The sequence below is a fragment of the Alosa sapidissima genome, chromosome 24, assembly GCF_018492685.1.
Source record: "Alosa sapidissima isolate fAloSap1 chromosome 24, fAloSap1.pri, whole genome shotgun sequence".
NCBI classification, from domain to species: domain Eukaryota; kingdom Metazoa; phylum Chordata; class Actinopteri; order Clupeiformes; family Clupeidae; genus Alosa; species Alosa sapidissima.
The window spans coordinates 9,641,223-9,662,992 of record NC_055980.1 but is presented as its reverse complement, the minus strand read 5'-3'; the positions used below and the strand labels follow the sequence as shown (position 1 = coordinate 9,662,992).

Sequence of the window (21,770 nt, the reverse complement as noted above, 5' to 3'; positions counted from 1 at the left end):
AATAATCCAAATTAGATCTCTCCTCCATCGCCAGTTAATATAATTGGCAAGATTCATCCCATGCCGTGAAACTGTTCCATAATGCCATTTGCATTCCTAAGTCAACTCCTAAGTTATGAAGTTGAGCGATTCACCGTTTTGTTTCCTCCCGTAGTTCTAAAAACAGGGGACACAGACTGTGATTCGAAATGGCTGACAGTCCCATTTGTCAGCAAGACGTTTGAAGTGATGTATGCATTTTGGCTCAGATTGGTCTGGCTGGATTCGGGTGGGCGGGGTAGTGTTGGCAATTATATTACCCTCAGATGTTGTCATTCATCCATCAGATAACAGCTCAGATAATGGCGATTTGGAGTGTATGTTCTCTAAATGCACCCAAAAAGGCAGTACTATGATATTCTGAAGATGCAGAAGCAAGTAGATTGTTAGGCTCAGACTGATATTGCAGGAGAAGGCCTGTCATGTGCATGAAATGCATGAACTAGCTCTAGGCACACTTATGTGGCCACCTCTCATGCTGTCAACTGCTTCCATGGAAGCCGGCAGTGTGGATGGAGAGGGGAGAGGGAGAGAAGAGGTAGAGAGCTTCTTGATTTGAATTTGATTGGCAGTAGAGAAGGCTGTAAGCAATCCTGGCCTGCTTTCCTGCCTGTTGGTGCAACAGCGTGACTCGTGAGCAGTTTAGACGTAGTGAACAGCATCATGTATGCTGAAAGATTCCAGTTGCTTTGCGTTCAAGTGTTTCTTAATAAGCTGGTTCTTTTTAGTGGAGAGCTGCTGAGCTACTTTTAAAGGCAGTGTTTCCCATACATTGACTTATTTGTGGCGGCCCAGCACAATATCAACATTGACAACCACACAATGATTTTCCAGGTTGTACTAAATTGTGCTTAAATCTGGTTAGCATCATAATCACGCTGTGCTAATTTGTTAAAAACTGTTGCATTCAAGTTAATGGCAGGCAGTGATGGATCTTTGGATTTTGCCATATTCAGGCTGCTGCTGCTTTTTATTTATTTATTTATTTAAAAAAGTACCTTGTGTGTACTTTTTCATAAACTTTGGCAAGTGATTAGATGAGCACCCTTTGAGGAATACCATCTTTTAACAACCAATTGTATCATAACTTTAGACTTTAGTCATACACCAAAAAGCACTGCTGTCAGCAGTCGAACAGCAAGGCTTGTAATTGTCAGGTTGGTGGTCTTGCTTGCTTGTTTATGTCCTGATATGTCAGTGAAATATGATTGTTTACTCTGGAAATCTCTCCTACCCTAAGGCCCGCCCATTAAGTAAGCAGCAGAAGCGTGAGCATGCGCGTGTGTGTACTCCTGCACTTGTGTGTGTGTGTTTGTGTGTGTGGGTGGGTGGATACGTGTGCGGGTACGTGTGTGCGAGTGTGAACGTAAGTGTTGTTTGCTCTTAGCTGGGCACCAGTGTTTACCTCCCTACGTCTCAGTGCCACGACCTTACAACATCCACTCAGCCCCTGGCACCCAGTCAAACCCACAGGCGGCCCAGGGGACCGCCACCCCACACTGGCCCTGCTCTGTGCTGCCGCTCTGCCCAGGGAGGAAGCATTTCTCTCCCGCTCGCTGCACGCAAACGCCTCGGGCATCACGCAGTGGAAGCCACAACGAGATGTTTTTATTGTGTTGTCTTTCAGCTCTGTGGAATGGCAAAAAACTCAAGTTCATGCTGGAGCAATTCTTATTTATTCATCCGTGTCATTTACGGGGAAAAGTTTCTTTTTAAAACAAATCCGACTATGATGACTTTATGGCTTTGTTGGACTTGTTGGACTTGATTTATTGCATCAACGCGTGCAAAACTGAAATCATTGTGAATAAATTTAATGGAAATCCTTTCATCGTTTCGCAACCAAAACTAATGTTGGTCTTTGCTCTCCCCCCTCCCTTCCATCCTTGTCTTTCTCCCTGTGTCTTCCTCTATATGACCGTCCCTCTCCTCCTGCAGATTTTGGCTCCCTCTTTGACCTGGAACACGACCTCCCAGATGAACTTATCAGCTCTTCGGAGTTGGGCCTGGCCAATGGGGGCGACCTCAGCCAGCTGCACACCAGCCTGGGCCCGGGCTCCAGCTCCATGGGTCTGGGCATGGCCGGGGCCGTGGGCCAGGACGCCGCTGCCAAGCACAAGCAGCTCTCCGAGCTCCTCCGCTCGGGTGCCCAGCAGCAACAGCAGGGAGGCCCCGGGGCAAACCAGACCGGGCCAGGGATGGGCAACCTCCTGGGCAACATGAAGATGTCGCCGGGGCCCCAGGGAATGGGCCCCCAGTCTCAGCAGCAGCACATGTCCCCGCAGCAGTCCAGTCTGATGCAGCAGCAGCAAATGGCCGGCATGGTGGGCGGCTTGACCAGAGGCATGATGGGCGTCCAGAAGGGCGCCGGACCGCAGTCGCAGCAGGGAGTGGGCCCCACACCCCAGCAGCAGGGCATGGGCATGGGGGGGCAGGTGATGAACGGCTCCCCCAGGATGGGCTACCCCAACCAGGGCATGGGTAGCAACAGCAACCTGCTGGCCGAGACGCTCCAGCAACAGCAGCCAGGAGTGGCCGGCCAGAACGCACTGAGAGCACAGCAACCTGGAGCACTGAACAAGGTAGGAGGACCCTGCAGGCGTGTCGCCGAGCCTAGCTCTGTGTGGGCGGATGCATCGAGTTAAAGGAAAAGGGGCAGAGTTCAGTGTTGGGAATGTCGGTGTAGGAATGGAGATGTTGGCCAACTAGCGTTAAAAGAAAATACTTTGAATCCCATAGGGTAGTAGAGGCAGCAGTAATGTTTATGTTCTAAATTGTCCATGGGGTTGTTCCCTGAAGTCGTGAAAGAATATTGTTTGTTTAATGTGTCATTTTGCTATTGCAAAATGCATCTGTGCATTGAATGTGTCAAAGATCTAAAATTGTTGATGTTTTGCAGGGCCACACAAGTGCTTGTGTGTGTGGCTGGTTTGATGGTTTTGTCTTGCAAAAAAAAAAAAAGGCCCCTATCTGACCCCCTCTATCAGGATAGTCGTGGTTTGTAGGTTTGTATCGTACAAATGATATGAGGATCCTCCTGCTGACAAGCTCAAAGTCGTTTGCTCTCCGATGAGCTCCAGCTTCCTTGCTGCTGGCGTTCTAATTGAGTTGTCTGGTCTAATCTGTCTCTGATGTCTTAATGGGGGTGTAAATTACCTGCCTAATTGATGAGGAGCGGTCCCTGCCTCTGCCACTGCCCCCGAGAAGATGGCTGCTTTTAATTGCGGCCGCGGCGCTGCATATGAGCAGTAAAGCTCGACTGAGTTAGTGCCCCTCTGGAGTGAAAATGGCTGTTTCACTTCAGGCCCGGTGCAGCCGCCTTGTTATTTAATGTGGCACGCTCTGCGAAGAATGAGGAATTAAGCTGGCCGAAGTGAAAGTAGTGCCGTTTTTATTGTTTGTTTTTATGGCGTCATTGACCTGCCACTGCCCTGCCCTGCCTAGCACGCAGTAGAACGCTTTGGGTCCTCAGCTGATGCCTTCTACTGTACTGCATCGTTCTACATTTTGATAAATGGCTGTGGTGTTTCTTTTTGTGAACAGACACTGATTAATAGGTTGAGTTTTGAGTTAGTGGAGTCTTTCGTTTAAGGTCCTGTATTGATGTTATCTTCCTGTTGTTTCAGTTGCTGTATTTGGTATAATTGACACTATTATCAGGATGTAATAGGCCTAATAAGCACTTGATTCTGTCCAGTTTACATTTTCTTCCTAATGGCACGTAATGAGTCTGTAATGAACCATTGAGAATTGTCTATTTGAAGAAATGTAAACACTCAAACACTTTTTTTTTTTTTTTTTGTTGACGTGTAGGCTAACAAATGTGTGTTTTTGTTGTCCCTCTTCCATAACTCCATCTTCTCTCCTCGCGCTCCTCCTCAGATGAGCATGGTGGGAAACGCGGGCCCCTATGGAGGCCCGTACGGCCAGTCCGCAGGCCAGAGTCTGGGAGGAGCTGGGCTGGCCCCGCAGCTCCAGAACAAAGCCGGCCTGCCCTTCAGCATGGACAAGAAGCCGCAGCCCATGCAAGGGATGGCTGGAATGGTGAGCAACAAACCAACATGCTGATATCCTCTCTCTCTCTCTCTCTCCCTCTCTCTCCCCCTCCCTCCCTCCCTCTCTGTCCCTTGCTACTTATGCATGAGGGCTTCTTAATTCTGCTGCTGCGCTGCACCGTACGGCTCTGAGCAGAGCTGTGCTTGTGCTCTGGTTTCCGAGCACATTAGTAGCAGGAAATTCCCAAACTGAACTGACCCTACACCGCCGTGCAATTTTTTTTTTCTCTCCCAATTTTCTGCTTGGGGGCCGGAGGGATTGCCTGCCTCCTATTCGCTCTTACTTTTACATAGACAAGTTCTATGATTACTCCAGGCCCAATTCAACAGTTGTTGCTACATGCTATAGTGTAAACACTAAATTATAATATTATAATTATACAGTTATTCAGTCCAGGTTTACTCACGGTGTTGGCATGTGGTGCAATTTAGAAGTGTGTAAGGCTGCATTTACACTGGCAAGCCTTAATGCACAGTTTAGATTTTGGGCCTATATCTGATCCGTGCATTTTCAGTGCCATCTGTGTGTTTGCTTTCATTCCCGTGACCAAACCCTCTTGTGCGCATGCGGGCCGGCTCAAGTGTTAAGCAAATTAGTGAACCATGTAAACACAGACTTTTCTGATATGGGCCACTTTTAAACGTAGATGTAAACGGGCAGGCAAGGAAAAACCCGATAGGCAAAAAATCAGAACCGTGCATCAAGGCCTGCCAGTGTAAACGTAGCCTACATGGCATCATTCAGCCCCACACACTCAAACACACACATTTCTATCTCGCCCTCTCCCACTGTATATTGAGCTAAATTGTTCCCACTTTTTGAGTAACAGTCTTGTGTCTTTATGGCCATCTTAAATCATATAGCTCAATGAAAATGTTGAATTCAGAAATATTGTTCTGACATTATTCATCTCCAGGTCCAAGGGGAAATGGGGGAAAAACAAAAAAATAATAATAATATCTTCATAGTAGAGTAAAGCCTGTCTGTAGTTTAGTCTTATTGTGGGTCCGTAGAACATGTTTTGCACAAATGTGGCCACCTTTCGTTTGGTTGATTGTGTAAATAGATAGAATCGAGTCCAGGTGGGATCTTTTGAAACTGAAACGGATGAAAACCAGAGCGGACCTCTTCATGTTCTGGCTATCGAACTGCAAGTTTCCACTCACAATATCCATTTTAACATCCCCTCTCTCTCCTTTCCCGTCTTCCTTTCCCTTCTTCCTCTCTCCTTTTCTCTCTCCCTCTTCCCCTTTGTCCCAGGCCTCCCAGCAGCCCACAGCAGGTGGGGTGGCCACGTCAGGACCAGCGGGTATGGTGCCCAACGCTCAGGGTGGCCTGGGTCCAGCAGGCCCGGGCGGGGCGGCTGCCGGGGTGGGCGTCGGGGTGGGGGTGCCCCCCACGGCCGACCCGGAGAAGCGCAAGCTGATCCAGCAGCAGCTGGTGCTCCTGCTGCACGCGCACAAGTGCCAGCGGCGCGAGCAGGCCAACGGCGAGATGCGCCCGTGCAACCTGCCCCACTGCCGCACCATGAAGAACGTCCTCAACCACATGACCCACTGCCAGGCCGGCAAGACCTGCCAAGGTGAGGGGCTTGTGAGGGTGTGGGTTGTGGCCGTTTTTTAGGATGAATGCATGATATTAAAATTGTTTTTAAGGAGGGTTTTTTTTTTATCTTTGAAAAATGTGATCCATCTATAGTAGAATGTACTTTTTGTTTGTTTTTTAAGAACCTTATTGTTTATATTGTTTATATATTTTCCTCAAGACTTGCATCAATAATATGGCTTTAACTTGGCCAGTGATTAATGAGGTTCTGTAGTTCAGCACAAGAGTGCCTCATTCCTAGTGTTAGTTGTGTTCTTACTTGATGAAGAGGGCTCATCGTGACCTGTGTTGACCTTAATCTCTCTCTCTCTCTCTCTCTCTCTCTCTCTCTCTCTCTCTCTCTCTCTCTCTCTCTCTCTCTCTCTCTCTCTCTCTCTCTCTCTCTCTCTCTCTCTCTCTCTCTCTCTCTCTCTCTCTCTCTCTCTCTCTCTCTCTGCGTCCTTACACAGTGGCGCACTGTGCCTCGTCCAGACAGATCATCTCCCACTGGAAGAACTGCACTCGACAGGACTGCCCTGTGTGTCTGCCGCTCAAAAACGCCGGAGACAAGAGGAATCAGCAGTGTGAGTGTGTGTACTCCTGTCCAGACGCTGCTCATCCCACCACTTCGCGCACACACACACACCCACCCACACACACACTCTTTACACACACACTCTTTACACACACAGCAGGGCACCACGCTGCCAGCTCCTGCTGATGATGGCATTTTGGCATATTCTTAGTACAACTTTGGCAATCCTGCATGGGGTGAAATGGAATCCGATGCCAACCCCCTTGCCCTGTATTTTTTTGAGGTCCACCCATATCGGTTCACTTTCTAAAAAAATAAAGCACAGATTTAGTTGGGAATTTGATCGGGCATTTGAATGGCCCTTGGCAGGATCGTTTCCAGATCAGATTCTCTTCATCTAGTTGTTTAAATAAAATCGCTGTGATAAATGTGCTGGGGCGACTTGAAACTGGATCTGGGACCTGATTTATATCATTCATCTTGGAGCTGGGCAGCTGTGCATGTCTAAAACAAATAGACACTAAAGCATAGTGTCTGTTAAGATGCCAACCCAACAGAAGACATATTGTCTGTCTCGAATGTTTATTTCTTTGGGTTCAGTTCTGATCACATAGAAAACCATAATCTTACTCATGATATTTGGGGCTTAGCATGTACAATGTGACTTGTTTTAATGTTTCACTTCATTAGTAACTTCGACTGAATCTCTTCTTCTTCCGCCACTTGTCTATTTCCACTCTCTCCCTCTCTCTCTCCCTCTTTCTGTCCCTCTCTCTCTCCCTCTCTTCCTCCCTTCATCCCTCTCTCCCCACAGCTCTCGTGGGCTCTGCAGGCCTCGGTTTGGGCAGTGGGCTGGGCTCAGTGACCGGCGGCCAGCCCAGTGCCCCCAGCCTCAACACGCCGGGCCAGATTGACCCCAGCTCCATCGAGAGGGCCTATGCCGCCCTGGGCCTCACCTACTCGGGCAACCAGGTGCACCCTCAACCCAACCAGGCCACGTCCAGATCCCTCAACGCCATGGGTAAGTGTTCACAGCGGGCACAGGCAGGGCTCCGAACCGGTTCAAGGAACGAAAACGAAAACCGAAAACGAACGGAATTTTACGGAATTTTACGAGGAGCAGAAACGGAAACGAAAACAAAATGGTCTTCAACTGTTCTGGAACAGAAACGTTATTCTGAAATCCACAAAACCGGTTAATAACATTTTTTTTTCGTTCTCTATATATTTTATAAAATTTCACAAAAGCATATCCTATGTCAGGGAGACTATTTCCGGTTGTGCGAAAAACAAGCCCGCATATACACTACAATGTGAGCTAACAAGCCGCTATGTAGCCAACTAGGCCTACCTATCCGTCTGCCACTTCGGATCTTAGGCCAGCTCGTAGCGTAGGCTACTGAAACTTATTTGGAAATTGTTTGTAGCCTATGCGTAATAGTCTATTTTGCCTGTCCACGCCTTGTCGTTTTAAAGTCGGGATTTGAAATGTTTGCGCAATTATAGCCTATTCTATGTAGAAGAGTTAAACGGGGAATTTGAGATAGGCCTTGTCAGCAACAGACAGGTTGGAAATTATAGCACAAGCCTTTGAAGAAATCCATATGGATAAAACCAGGTAAGGAGTTTAGCACGTATCCAGAAATATTTTTGATAAGAAATTATTTATAGGCATAGGTTAGGCTTACAGTAAGTCTGTAGGCTATGGGATGGATAGCCCATCTGAATGTTTTTGGATGCCGCCTGTGATTTATTATTTTTGGGCATAGCTACGGTATAGGCTAAATCAAGGGGAAATAATGAGTACGTCTATTCTAAGGTAAAGTTCACAAAAATAGACTTGATAGGCCCGCCAAACACTGCCGGAACTTTAAGAACGAACGATATTTTGCGTTCCGAACCGGTTCAGGACCGATATGTTGGTGGCGGAACACATGCAAGAACGAAAACGTTAAACATAGGCCTACCTGAACCGTTCGGAACGGAACGTTTGAAAAATAATTTCGTTTTCAAGCCCTGGGCACAGGGCAGTATAAGGGCTGGGCATCACCTCATGGAAGAATGACGCAGACAAAGCACCACACGCGTTATTTAAGTGCTTGTTTTCACCCTTTTTCAAATGCAAGCGAGTTGCTCTTACTTGAAAAGCAGGTGAATCACTTTTTAATGAGTCCCCATTTCTTGTGGTGGGATCTAATCATTTGGTTAATAACGCTGTAGGGAGCAGAGCAGAGTAGAACATGGAATTCTCCCAAATGACCTTTTCTCAGTGAAAGCTTGCAGATGTGAAAAATCTCTGAACTTTTGTGATTCCATAGTGGTTGCGACATTTCTTTGGACTAAGCCTACTTGGATCATTGAATGGATTATCTACAGTAAACCCCAGACCACATTGTGGGGAAGTTCTGCTCATTTCTTTCTTTGTCCAAGCTTTGCTCACCCATCACATGTTTTTTTTCAGGAGGGAATCCAGTGAATGGAGCAGTGGGCAGCCAGGGACCCAACCAGGGCAGCCTTCTGCAGGACACCATGATGCACCTCAACATGAACTCGAGGTGAGATTTTCAGCCTTTTGCAACCAGCCCATGACCAGAAATGCTCTGTAGGAGTCTGATTCATGAGAATAGGGTGAGGTCTGGACAATGTTTCCTGAAAACTCTTTTGAACAACCACAGAGGTAACTGTGGTAAGGTTTTTCAAAATGATAGTCTCTTTCTCTTTCTCTTTCTCTTTCTGCCATTTAACTATGGTAGTTGTTAAATGACTCTTTGATTGAAATGAAATAATGTTATGCTTCTGCATTGAATCGACGGCTTAGCCCCTCCAAGCCCTGTTCGTCACCGTGTACCCCCTCCACCGTCGCCTGATGCGCACCTCCAAAAAATTGTAATCTTGCAAGGATTGTGATCGGTCGACTCGCCCTGTGTATTGATAGCCGGCTGCTTCAAGCAGCCTACTATGGGGAGTAGCAACATGCTAGTTCACTGACATAAGCTTTGCAAATAAACTCTGTTTTGCTTTCAATGACAGGGTTATCCGTTTGTAAAGGGTCTATTTGTCAGTAACATTTTGAAATCAACACTTCGTCAGGAACTAGTACTTTGTGGGCAGTTGTGGGAAAGTTTGCTTGCTAACATAACATAAACTGGCTGGCAGACACCTTGCAAACGACCTCAGTCTTATTTTCTGGTTACAATAACTAAGTCATTGGAATGTACTGTGTCTATTTCTCTAACTTTTATAAAATCTAAGCAAGAAAAGGCCAAACAAATAAGATTAATATTTCAGCACAGCAGTCTAAGGAGTTTGCCATTCTGACTACCGTTTTTGTGGTGAGCGACGCAGACACGGGAGACGCAGAACTTTGAAAGGTTCATGCAGGTGTTGAGGCAACTCGTAGTCATTGTAGAAGCATAAAACAGCCTTTTTTGCAAACACAGTCCTAGATAAGTTAAAAGACCTTGTGAAGCCAGATAATAAGCAGACGTAGGAGGTAAGAACTGGCTGGACCCTCTTTTAAACCACAGAACCGGTTTCCCAAGGATTACTTGGCCCATGGATGGGTGTCCTTACTTGTTGGGTGTTCAGGTTAGGTCTTTGGTGCACTTCTCTGTTACAAACAGCTTACGCTACAATGCTTACTGTGATATATGAAATTCTCTGGCTTGAAATGTGGCTTTAGAAACATTGTTACGCTGACACACTAGATGTGTGGGCCCTTGTTGTTGGGTTTATTAGAGCCCAACACATTGGCTTTAATAAACCCAACAACAGCTTGGCTGGGCATTAAACGGCATTATGTCAGATTACGTTTGAAATTTCAGATTCAGAGTCAGATTTGGAATTTTGTCATTTCCCTCCTGGTCTCATTTAAATGTTGCCTGATGGACTACCTGTAAGCTAGTGCGGCCTACCAAAGACTGAGTTCTAAGTAACCCCCCCCCCCCCCCCCTTCTCTTCCTCTGTGCAGCCTGATGAATGACAGCGGCACCATGCCCACAGCCAACCCAGCCTCCACCGGGGGCATGAGGAAGAGCTGGCATGAGGACATCACACAGGATCTGCGCAATCATCTCGTCCACAAGCTGTAAGCCACACATACACAGATTTACCAAACTTAATTTTTTAGTTGTTACCCACATTCATCATGTCTCTTAATTAACTCTGTGTCACATTACTGAGATCACATTGCATTCTGAGATGATTCATGATCATGCCATTTATGTTACTCACCCTCGTCGCGCTCTCCAGTGTCCAGGCCATTTTCCCGACGCCAGACCCCGCTGCTCTTAAGGACCGGCGGATGGAGAACCTGGTGGCGTACGCACGGAAGGTGGAGGGTGACATGTACGAGTCTGCTAACAGCAGGGTAAGGGTCTGACTGTCTAGATGGGAGTTGTTGCTGGATAATTAGGCACCGCTCCTGTCTGGACATTCTGGAAATGTTCTCGTATGTGTGTGTGGCCATTGGCTGGTGTTTTGTTAGGTTACTTATGGTTAATCTTCACCCCTTCATTCTTCAATGGGATGTTCCATCTTTGTTTGTTTGTTGGTGACTCTTGCGCTCCTTGGTGGTGTTTCAGGCTGAGTACTACCATCTCCTGGCAGAGAAGATCTACAAGATCCAGAAGGAGCTGGAAGAGAAGCGGCGGACACGACTGCAGAAGCAAGGCATTATGGGAAATCAACCAGGCATGGCCCCCAATGTCCTGCCACCGGGCCCTCCTGTAATGGGCCAGCCGACACCGCCAACGGGACTGCCACTTAGTGAGTGGAATCACACACACACACACACACACACACACACACACACACACACTTTTATCTTAACACCACAAAAAAACACATCATGCTCTGTCTTAATCAACCTACACTAATTCCCAATACGCACAGTGTCTCATTCTCCTCCTCTTTCTGTAGATGGTCCATTATCAGGGCCCACCCAAATGGTCAACCGGATGCAGAACCCTGCAGGTATGATTTGACCATTGGAACAGTTGTGTTTATTATTCATACCCATTTATTTGACCAGTGGGTTTAATTATTTCTGTGTTTTCTTGTTCATATAAGAAAACATATTAAATCAAAAATTCTCTAAAATTGTGTTCATTGTTGTGGTGGTGTTCCTCACCCTTTAACAAAAAATTGCCATAAAAACTGCTTTCAGTCTAACGTCCTCTTCTCCTCTTCTCTGGGTTGGTAGGAATGCCCCCCTTTAACCAGATGCCCATGGGCCCCAGGTCTACTCCGCCCCCTCAGCTTGGAACGCCCATGAACCAGGTAAGAGTTCTGACCAGCCCCCTCAGCCCATGGCTATTGACCACTGGTCACTGCTCATAGAAGACTGGTGCCTTGCCCCTGCTGATGCGTAATTCACTGTCTGTGTGTGTGTGCGCAGTGGTGTCAGTGTGACCCAGTTAAGTAAATGTCACAGAGTTCATGCGTCTGACGGCTGTACATTGTGTGTGTGTGTGTGTGTGTTTCCTTCCTTCCTTAGCAGATGGGAATGGGAGGAGGAGCGAGGATGGCCCAGTCCAGTGTGGCCCAGATGCAGAACCAGTACATGGCACCAGTGCAGGGCCAGTTCCCTGGAGCCGGTCCATCTCTCGGCAACGTCAACGTTAACATGAGCCAGTCTGGTGGCCAGGCAAGCATGGCTCAGGTGAGAGATGGTCTTCACATGGTGGTCTTCATGTATAGATATTTTCCTCTCTCAGACTTGACTGTAGAGTCAAGTACACTAATGGACATTGAGGTCTCCATAGAGTTGAAGTGACATGTTTAGAACATAATTCTGTATTTCTAGATTGTATCTGTCTAATCCTAGTTTTTGTTAAAATGTTACATTCGTGTATGGTAAAGTACAGGCAAGGTCATAGCGGATCCCCCCCCCCACACCCACTTCTCTCAGTATGTTTACATGACACTCGAAAAAAAAAAATATATATTGTTAGTCCAACCCAAACCAAAGTTTTTTTAAATGCATGTAAATATGCTAGTCCGGCTAAAATCGGAGGAAATCGAAGCTCTTTCAGTCCAACCAACACACCTAGATAATTCTAAATGTAATATGATATAAAGTTACTCAAGCATATATACACGGCTATCAAACTGAAATTTGACTGTGGTACTCTACATGCGTACCTCTGTACACCTCAGCCTTTTTAGCTCAGTTGGTAAGCTAACTACATAAACCTTATGCCACAACGCTGCATACATAGCGTAGCGGAGTAAAACATGCATACTACGGTCAATAATTCCCATCCAGCATGTAAACGCAGCAGTCCAGTCCAATCTATAGCTATAACAGCTATAACTGTTGCTCGGCTAAACTGTGCATGTAAACGTACTGGCTGTCAGCATCACTGATGTTACTGTTGTACATCTGTAGTTGCTGCTGTGTGTTGAAGTGTAGTGGTGTATTTGAGCGCCTCTCCTGAGCCTGTGTGTGTTGCCATCCCACAGCAGGCCCAGATGCCCACTCCTCCCTCCATGCCCGTCAACAGCCCCCTCGGCCAGCCCGGCTCGGCCGGCGGCGGCTCCTCCATGATGTCCTCGGGCATGGGCACGGGCCCCGGCAGCGTTGGTCCCCCCTCGGCCTCCTCTTCCTCCACCCCTCCCCAGCAGCAGCAGCAGCCGCCCCTCAGCATGCCGCACTGCCCCCCGGCCGTCCGCAACTCGCCCTCGCCGGCCCGCAGCCGCAGTCCCACCCCGCACCGCACGCCTCCGCCGACGGTACACCCGGGCTCCCAGACGCCGCAGCCCCACACCCCCGGCCTCCCCCAGCTGCCCGGCAGCGTCGGTCCGCAGCCCCTCTCCCAGGGGCCAGGCGCCTCTCCCAAGCCCCCGCAGATGCGCCAGCAGTCGATGGGAGGTGGCCCAGGCTCGGTGGGCTCGGGAAGCCAGCAGTGCACTCTGTCCACCCCCAACGCAGGGCACGGATCTCAGCTGCCCCGCACTCCAGTGAGTCGCTTTGCAAGGGGATACCTGACTAAATGGATACATTAAATTTTGTGTTTAATCATGTCGTCAGGGAATAAGTTTTGATTAGGTCAAAATATGTTATGTACTTATAAGGGATTATACAGTAGGAGTTGAAGATATCAAGGCTAAACTATGTCCCATGGTGGTGCTAAATGTTAGTTTCAGAAGCGCTGCTTCTTTCACCCTCCTGACTCTCGCTGCTCTCTCTCCAGCTGTCTCAGAAGGGCTCGCTCCACCTGGACGGGCAGGTAGCCACGCCGGCCTCCGTCAGCAGCAGCAGCGCTGACACCTCGTCTCAGCAGGCGCCCTGCGACGGAGCAACGTCCGGCCACAACACCAAGATGGATGTGAAGCAGCAGGACGACGAAGACGAGGAGGATGAAGAGGAGTCGGCCGGTGGAGGCAGGATGGGAAAGTTGGGTGGCGTGAAGACTGAAGAGAAACCAGATGTAAGTCATGTCATGTGAACTGTCGGCTGTGAACTGCTGCCTGTGTCCTAATTGCAATGTTGTGTTAAACTTGAAATTTGAATTTCACCCTTTAAGATAAAGAAAGAGGAGCCATCAGGTGATGGTGGGAAAGGTAGCGCCATGGAGACGTCCACGGCGGAAGACAGGAAGCCGGAAGTGAAGACGGAACCCAAAGAAGAGGAGGAGGCATCAACGCCCTCAGCTACCAGCTCCTCGCCTGCAGGACCGCAGAGCAAAAAGAAGAGTAAGGCTTTATTCCTTTCATTAGTCATGCAGTGATTTCAGTTTCAGCTAATTCCCTGTACTGCCGCCTTCTTTCTATGGACCCTTTCAAGAGTTCCATTATCAGCATCATAGTTGGCCCCACAAGGCTTCCGTTTTAACATTCCATATGTTATCTTAATGCAGAGGAAGTAGATTGGGGCCCAAATAGAATGTTCAAGCATTGTTTTTGTTTACCTTGTTGAAAGGGTCTATACTTTTTAGGATCTGAACAAGCATTTAATGCAACATTGCTACAAAGCCAAATTGCACATGAATGATTATTAATCATTAGTTATTAATATGAACTCTCATGATTCAGGTTTTTTACTAATTTCATTGACCCTTCACCTCTGACCTCTCCACTTTGTGCAGTCTTCAAGCCAGAGGAGCTACGGCAAGCACTCATGCCCACACTGGAGGCTTTGTATCGCCAGGACCCAGAGTCCCTGCCCTTCCGCCAACCTGTGGATCCACAGTTGCTGGGCATTCCTGTACGTACCAACACTTTGATCTCTGCCACTGATACACCTTTTGAGTTGGAGTGCTGATTTGGGATCATGCTTAATGGCGTGCAGTTTACATCAATTATGTCTTGCAGCTCGTGTGTATGAGAAGAATTGTTCAAGTAGGTGTAAATATGGAGGTGTAAAACACCATTAAGAGTTTCAAATAGAATGAAACCTGACAACAGTGTAGTGTACATCAGCTGAGAAGGGACAAACTTAATACACTGAGCAAAGTTGTTAATAAGCTTTGTAAGTGTAGTAGCGGTACTGTAGATTACATCTGTACTGATGAACACCGTCATTAGATGGCCAGAAGCACTGTGAGCGAGTAGTGGAGACTTCTAGGGGGAAATAACTGACCGTCAGGTTTCTCCTTACCATTTAGATGAAACAAACACCATGTATTCATACCGGGCAGAATTGTTAACCACTCTCAAAAATAGGAGCTACATAAGTGTAAAGGAGCTACTTCCGTTGACTCTGACTTGTAAAACTGTTTGATGTTGTTCTCCACAGGACTACTTCGACATTGTGAAGAACCCCATAGACTTGTCCACCATCAAGCGCAAGCTAGACACTGGTCAGTACCAAGAGCCCTGGCAGTACGTGGACGACATCTGGCTCATGTTCAACAACGCTTGGCTCTACAACCGCAAGACTTCGCGCGTCTACAAGTACTGCTCCAAGCTGGCTGAGGTCTTCGAGCAGGAGATCGACCCTGTCATGCAGGGCCTGGGCTACTGCTGTGGGAGAAAGGTGTGTGTCGTGTGTGAATAGACTAATGTGTTTTTTTCTTGATTTGAAATGTACAGCTGTACACGGTTTTCACTGTTCCTGTGTGCTTGGCCTTTTTTTAGCCCTATCCATTTTAGCCCGAGTCTCAGTGGACGGGCCGCAGTTCCTCGCACCTGTCATAGCACTGAGCCGAGGAGAGCCATGTGAGGCTGAGCGTTAAATGCCGGAGAGCTCAGCACATTACCTCTTGGGAGAGAGCCATGTTGTTGTTGAGAGGGAATTTTGTAATGTTATCACGAAAGGGGGGGGGGGGGGGGGCACATGCCAGTTAACCCGTCTTGGTCGTGATTTTGCTTCAGGCAAAGACAGGCTTTTAAACTTGGTGTATGCAGACGATTGTGTCACAAAATACAAGAGCCTTGGGCTAAGTTATGTGTTCCCAAATTTATGGGGCGAGGCTTACAATGACCATCACTGTCTTGCGTGTTTCTTTTTTGCTTGCACAGCGTTTTTAGGCCTTCGAGCACAGCCTTGTTTTGTTTCAGCTTTTACCAATAGCCATTCATTTCACAAGCACAAGGAAAGGTTGCTCACCACTCACTGTCTTTCTCTTCCTCTTCCCCTCTCTCTCTCTCTCTCTCTCTCTCTCTCTCTCTCTCTTCTCTTCCCCCCCCCCCCCTTAAATTCTCATCTTTTACAGTTGGAGTTCTCCCCCCAAACTCTATGCTGCTATGGCAAGCAGCTGTGCACTATACCACGAGATGCTGCTTACTTCAGTTATCAGAACAGGTATGAATACACACACACACACACAGACAGACAGGGCACGCATGAGTGCACACACACTCGCACGCACACACTCGCACGCACACACACAGAGTAAAAGACCGTAGTGTCCATCTGGAGTAAAGGGTGAGTATATGAGAGAGCGTTGACTCAGCCTTAGCCTTAACAGTGTTGTGCAACCTTACCCCACTCCTCAGAGGCCTGCGCAGTAATCACAACATTCACTCGGACAGGCATACAAGCTCATGCCTGTTTGTGTTTGAAAATGTCATCCAAAGCCAATAGATCATCTGTTTCCCACCACTGTACAACTTAATTCTACTAAACATACTAAATCGATGTTACAACAAAAGTTAATCCAGACAAACTTGTACGTGTTAATATTATTTTTGTGTAGGCCTATGGTTATTGTTCCAGAAATTCCAGTGATGTATGATGTTGAATGATTAACATGATGTTGACACCTGAATTGTCTTACAAAGTCAACATCTACATTGAAATGTTATGCCAAATGCAATGTTAATCGTGTTCTGTTAATCTTGTGCTGATATTTACTCCACCAATCAACTCCTAAATGTGGTTGCTTTGTCTGTTATATTCCGCCATTTTAAAAGTTGGTGCTTTTTATTCTGTTGTCATTCTTGTAGGCCTTATAGTAGTTTGCGACACTAATTTGAGATAAGTGCATTGGTCCCAAAGGGAAATGATCAGTAACGACATAAATGAACTAAAGCAGACTAATTGCAATGAAAAGCATAATGAGCGCACCAACTTTAAAATGAGCTTGCCTGGCTTGCGGAACAGCCTTGCTTCTGCTGCTTGTGTGTTCAGTGTTCTCATGTGTCCTTAAATGACCGTTTCCCCATCGTCCAGCCCCCCCCCCCCCCCCCCCCCCCTGATTCTGCCACAGCTGTGTAGGTGTGCTGGTTTGACCCTCATTACCTGTACAAACGCTAATCTGTGCTTTGCTTTGGCTTTCTGCTTGTCTTGTGTTTGTCCGTGGTGTTGTCTCCCCTCAAAACCTCCTTTCCTATCCATTCCCTGTTGTTTTTTAACCCCTCCATGTTAATGCCCCCAACCCACCCCCTCCTTCTCCTCCTTTTTTTTTATGTCTGCTCGTCATGGCTTGCTTTCATCCAATCAACCCTCAAACCAATCCCCTCATCCCCTTCCCCTACTCCAACCCTACCCCTTGTAAATCCTGCATCATGATTGGCTGCTCTGATGACGACCCTGTCCTGCGCTCCCCGTCTGTGCCTGCTTACCCTTTGGCCTGCCCCGTCCCGCCCTGATTGGTGGCTGCGTCCTCGTGCCGTCTCTGTGATTGGCTGTTGCCGTATGGCTGAACGGTGTAGTTCACCAAAATATGGGCTTCTTGCTGGCAGGTACCACTTCTGTGAAAAGTGCTTCAACGAGATCCAGGGTGAGAGTGTGTCCCTGGGGGATGACCCCACCCAGCCTCAGACGTGAGTACCCCCCTTTTCCTCCCTTTCTTCCTCATCATCCTCCTCCCTCCCTCCCTCCCTTACCTCATCCCCAGACAGTTAATTATTAGACTCGAACCTGGCAAAACACACACACACACACACACACACACACACACACACACAGTCTCTTTGAAACAAGGCCTGGGTTACATTTTGAATGGAGACCATCCATAAACAGCAGAGTAGAGTCCAAGAAATTCAGCTCCACTCCTCCAAATGTCAACCTGTCAGCGGTTCATAAGGCATCCTGGGCAGAGACCGGTGCTCATCAGGCGCTGTGGAGACGCGTAGACATGCCGGTGCATGCATTCCCAGGTTTGGGTTGCAAAGAGAAGTGGCTAAATTGCCAGGGGATTAATGCAACTCCGGTTTTGTGGAAAATGTCAGTTCTGAAAGTAATTGCACCTGAAAAGCATCAACATTATTTAAAAAAAATAAATAAGGAAACAAGACGTGTTGGGTCATGATACAATAAATAGGAATGACTGTCACGCCTGAATAACGAGTCTAGCCTGAAATTTGAATGATCGTAAATCACATGTAATACATATTCCAATTTTTCCTTTCTTTTTTTAAAGTCTTTTTAACTCTCACATTTCCCATCTTATTTATCCCCCCTGCTTCATTGGCTTGTGTTCCTGTTGTGTCGAAAGATCCTGAAAATAACTTCTGCCAAAGGATAGGATGGTTATTTCTGAGTCTTGGGTATACTCATGGGAGTTCAGTTTCCTGAATAATACATTGGCAAAAGCTTTTGACTAATTGTATGATTTTATAAGGGATTCAAAAGGCCCTGTGGTTATTTGGACTATACAAACTCCTAAGTTTCCAAGAGTCTTGGCTGAATCTGAAACAGTATTCAGGCATTGGCTCATTTCAAGGTTCTTCTAAGAAAAATAAAAAACGTTTAGATTTTTTAAAGTGGTAACAACAGTCTGTTTTGAAAAGAAACATTGCAAGTCAGTTAACTTTTTAACAGTTTAAATTCATGAATTGAATCCTCTAGCATGGAATTTAACTTTACAAAAGCATAATCTGTTACAAGTTGTGTGTGTTTGATTGTTTGTTTGTTAGCATTACTGCCTTTGTCTCTGGGACTGTGTTTTATTGTGTCTGTCCACTCCCATTTTAGGTCCATCAATAAAGAGCAGTTTGAGAAGAAGAAGAATGACACACTGGATCCTGAAATGTACGTGTACTAGTCACTTAATCTGTGCTCATTGGTGTATAACCAACCATAACCATGTAGTATAACTAGATTTGCTCTGCGTAACAAAATACAAATAGCCCTCCAAATCGCTGACGTTCAGTTACAAATAGTATGTAATGTGGTTTTAGTCTTTTTTATTCATCTGCATTTTTGGCATGACTACTATGTATTTCTCTGCAGGTTTTCAACCTGTTTGGACTGTGGGCGTAAAATGCATCAAATCTGCGTTCTGCACCATGATACGATTTGGCCATCAGGGTGAGTTAAACGATCTTCCCGTGTTCTGTCTCGCTCTTGATTTGATGTTGCTTCTCAACTCGTTTAGAGTTGCTCTTGTCTGACCTCACACCATTTATCTTGTTTATTGCAGATTTGTATGTAACAGCTGTCTGAAGAAATCGAATAAGTCGCGGAAGGAGAATAAATATGCAGCCAAGAGTAAGCACAACCTTGACCTTCCTTCTGGCCCATTTACGCAGAGTGGACGAGTGCCTACACATCACTGGACCTTAGGCTGTAGCACTCCTGTTGTCACTAATGTTCTCTTGTGTGTTGTCCTTTACCAGGGCTGCCTCAGACTAAACTCAGCAGCTATCTGGAGACGCGGGTGAACGACTACCTGAGACGACAGTCTCACCCCGAAGCCGGTGATGTCACCATCCGTGTGGTTCACGTTTCCGACAAGGTCGTGGAGGTCAAACCAGGAATGAAGTCCAGGTGAGCACAGAGACAAACTGATGACCTGTAGTCTAATCTCCACAGAAAATGATTGCTCCATCATGGATTCGGAGATTGATTAAGTTTGTGTGTCTGTCCGTCTGCAGGTTTGTGGACAGTGGAGAGATGGCGGAGTCCTTTCCTTACCGCTCCAAAGCTCTGTTTGCATTTGAGGACATTGATGGGGCGGACGTCTGCTTTTTTGGCATGCATGTACAGGAGTATGGCTCTGACTGCCCACAGCCTAATCAAAGGCAAGTTTCACTCAATTACAGTCATACTACTGTGACCAGATGAGGTGTTTATAGAGTGATAAGTCAAGAAAAGATTTGAGGTTCTTGATGCCTGGAAGATTCATTTTCAGTTGACTAATTGAGTTCAATTAAATCCATTATGCTGACTTTTTACTTACCTGGTCTGTCCCCTCTACCCCCATAGGCGAGTTTACATATCCTATCTGGACAGTGTCCACTTCTTCCAGCCACGGCATCTAAGGACTGCAGTGTACCACGAGATCCTTCTCGGGTACCTGGAGTATGCAAGGAGATTGGGGTAAGTTACAGTTAGCTCTGTAGCCCTTACTGATAAGTTATGGGCAAGACAATGATCTTGTGTGTGGGTTGGGTGTGGGTTTTTGAACATTTTAATACAAGATTCCGTTCCGCAACAATTCAAGGTTCTAAAAAAACCCCAGATATTCTTTAGAATGTTAATTTTCCAACATTCTCGTCACACCAGTGTGACCGTAGACCTTTAATGGCTTCCGTGTGTGTAGGTATACCCAGGGGCATATCTGGGCTTGCCCACCCAGCGAAGGCGACGACTACATCTTCCACTGTCACCCTATGGATCAAAAGATCCCCAAGCCCAAGAGACTGCAGGAGTGGTACAAGAAGATGCTGGACAAGGCCGTGTCAGAGCGCATAGTGCACGACTACAAGGTTAGTTATCAGTGTGAAACAGCGTCATAGACACAAGTTTGATCAGTAGAGGTTTAAAGGACGTTTTTATTATTCTTTTCTCTTTTTTTGCCTGGTTTTGACCGCCATGTATGTTGTTGTTCTCAGGACATCTTCAAGCAGGCCACAGAGGACCGCCTGACCAGTGCCAAAGAGTTGCCCTATTTCGAAGGAGACTTTTGGCCCAACGTCCTGGAGGAGAGCATCAAAGAGCTGGAGCAGGAGGAGGAGGAGAGGAAGAGGGAGGAGAACAGCACTTCCAATGAGAGCGTTGACGTGAGTGTGACTTAAGTCTCAATGGACTTAGATTGAGCCATCTCAGTGGATTTGGCCCTGTTTGAATCCATCTTCACTTAGCTAATCATATTTGCATGGATTTCATTACACGACTGTGTTTACAATCATGAATGAACATTCACTTCAGTGAGAGGAAATGGTGTTTTTAAGAAACTGACTTCTCCTTAATTTTTAAAGTCCTTAATTTTTGCCTGTAGTGCATTCTTAGAACTGGAGGGAACATAGAAGGAAACACTCACTCATTTACCTAATATGCACATCCCTGGCTCTGTTAATAAAAGGTGGAGATATATTATCTGGCATCCTAAATCAGCACAACCGGCAGGTCCGACTGGAACAGCTCGGTCTGTTCCAGAATAAGCTTCTATCTTAGAGGTGGGCTGGAGCGGAGGTAGCCAAGAAAAATGTTTGGCTATTTTGTTGTTGTGCGTACTCTTAAATGCATGCTAAAGTAAAAAGTCTCGCTTACTATCTGAATGAAAAAGGAAAATCTGAGTGGTGCCTATCCTTTAAAATAGATAAGTCGGTGTCAGTTTTGCATTTAAAAAATCCAAAATATCATGAAATTATTTTGTTTCACTGTCTTCTTTTGGCTCCTCTATACAGGGTACTTTCATCATTTCATTTTTATGTTCAGAACAAAAGGTGCCTTAGAAATGAAATGCATTGATGTCCTCATTATGCTTCCCACAGGCCACGAAAGGCGACAGCAAGAATGCCAAGAAGAAGAACAACAAGAAGACAAGCAAGAACAAAAGCAGCCTGAGCCGAGCCAACAAGAAGAAACCCGGGATGCCCAATGTGTCCAACGACCTCTCCCAGAAGCTCTACGCCACCATGGAGAAGCACAAAGAGGTAGGCAACAGGAAGGGGGAACATGATTTATAGAGAACATAATGTAGACCATATTTTTAGATACATTTAGATATGTTCTCTATGATTTGTAGAACATAATGTAGACCATATTTTTATATGGGCGTTAAACCACTCAGGATTTATAGAGTGGGAACCAATCTCGTAAATTATGATATCATCCAGTTTTGCATGTACTTTAATAGAGACGGAGAAGACAAAAAGGCCAACCGTGTTCTCTGTTGGGCAGAGCTGGGCTCTGTGAAGAACCCCAGTTTCAAGTTGGGGC

The 21,770-nt window shown here is 46.5% G+C and overlaps 1 protein-coding gene across 10 annotated transcripts in view; it reads left to right on the top strand.

The window, feature by feature from the left end:
- ep300a (E1A binding protein p300 a) overlaps positions 1–21,770 on the top strand; it is a 30,427-nt gene that overhangs the window by 2,220 nt on the left and 6,437 nt on the right. For 4 of the 10 annotated variants that reach the window (XM_042083553.1, XM_042083547.1, XM_042083546.1 and 1 more), the window contains exons 2-29: positions 1,978–2,621; positions 3,922–4,083; positions 5,356–5,677; positions 6,150–6,269; positions 7,029–7,235; positions 8,676–8,769; positions 10,185–10,301; positions 10,466–10,583; positions 10,798–10,981; positions 11,135–11,188; positions 11,418–11,494; positions 11,712–11,876; positions 12,680–13,177; positions 13,411–13,647; positions 13,744–13,912; positions 14,305–14,423; positions 14,955–15,194; positions 15,874–15,962; positions 17,315–17,425; positions 18,579–18,635; positions 18,837–18,914; positions 19,027–19,094; positions 19,223–19,373; positions 19,481–19,627; positions 19,812–19,925; positions 20,149–20,314; positions 20,441–20,608; positions 21,323–21,484. In XM_042083553.1, coding sequence (XP_041939487.1) covers positions 1,978–2,621; positions 3,922–4,083; positions 5,356–5,677; positions 6,150–6,269; positions 7,029–7,235; positions 8,676–8,769; positions 10,185–10,301; positions 10,466–10,583; positions 10,798–10,981; positions 11,135–11,188; positions 11,418–11,494; positions 11,712–11,876; positions 12,680–13,177; positions 13,411–13,647; positions 13,744–13,912; positions 14,305–14,423; positions 14,955–15,194; positions 15,874–15,962; positions 17,315–17,425; positions 18,579–18,635; positions 18,837–18,914; positions 19,027–19,094; positions 19,223–19,373; positions 19,481–19,627; positions 19,812–19,925; positions 20,149–20,314; positions 20,441–20,608; positions 21,323–21,484 — 4,838 coding nt within the window. The remainder of the gene's footprint in view (positions 1–1,977; positions 2,622–3,921; positions 4,084–5,355; positions 5,678–6,149; positions 6,270–7,028; positions 7,236–8,675; positions 8,770–10,184; positions 10,302–10,465; positions 10,584–10,797; positions 10,982–11,134; positions 11,189–11,417; positions 11,495–11,711; positions 11,877–12,679; positions 13,178–13,410; positions 13,648–13,743; positions 13,913–14,304; positions 14,424–14,954; positions 15,195–15,873; positions 15,963–17,314; positions 17,426–18,578; positions 18,636–18,836; positions 18,915–19,026; positions 19,095–19,222; positions 19,374–19,480; positions 19,628–19,811; positions 19,926–20,148; positions 20,315–20,440; positions 20,609–21,322; positions 21,485–21,770) is intronic. The other 6 variants (XM_042083549.1, XM_042083555.1, XM_042083556.1 and 3 more) reach the window with 6 other exon arrangements.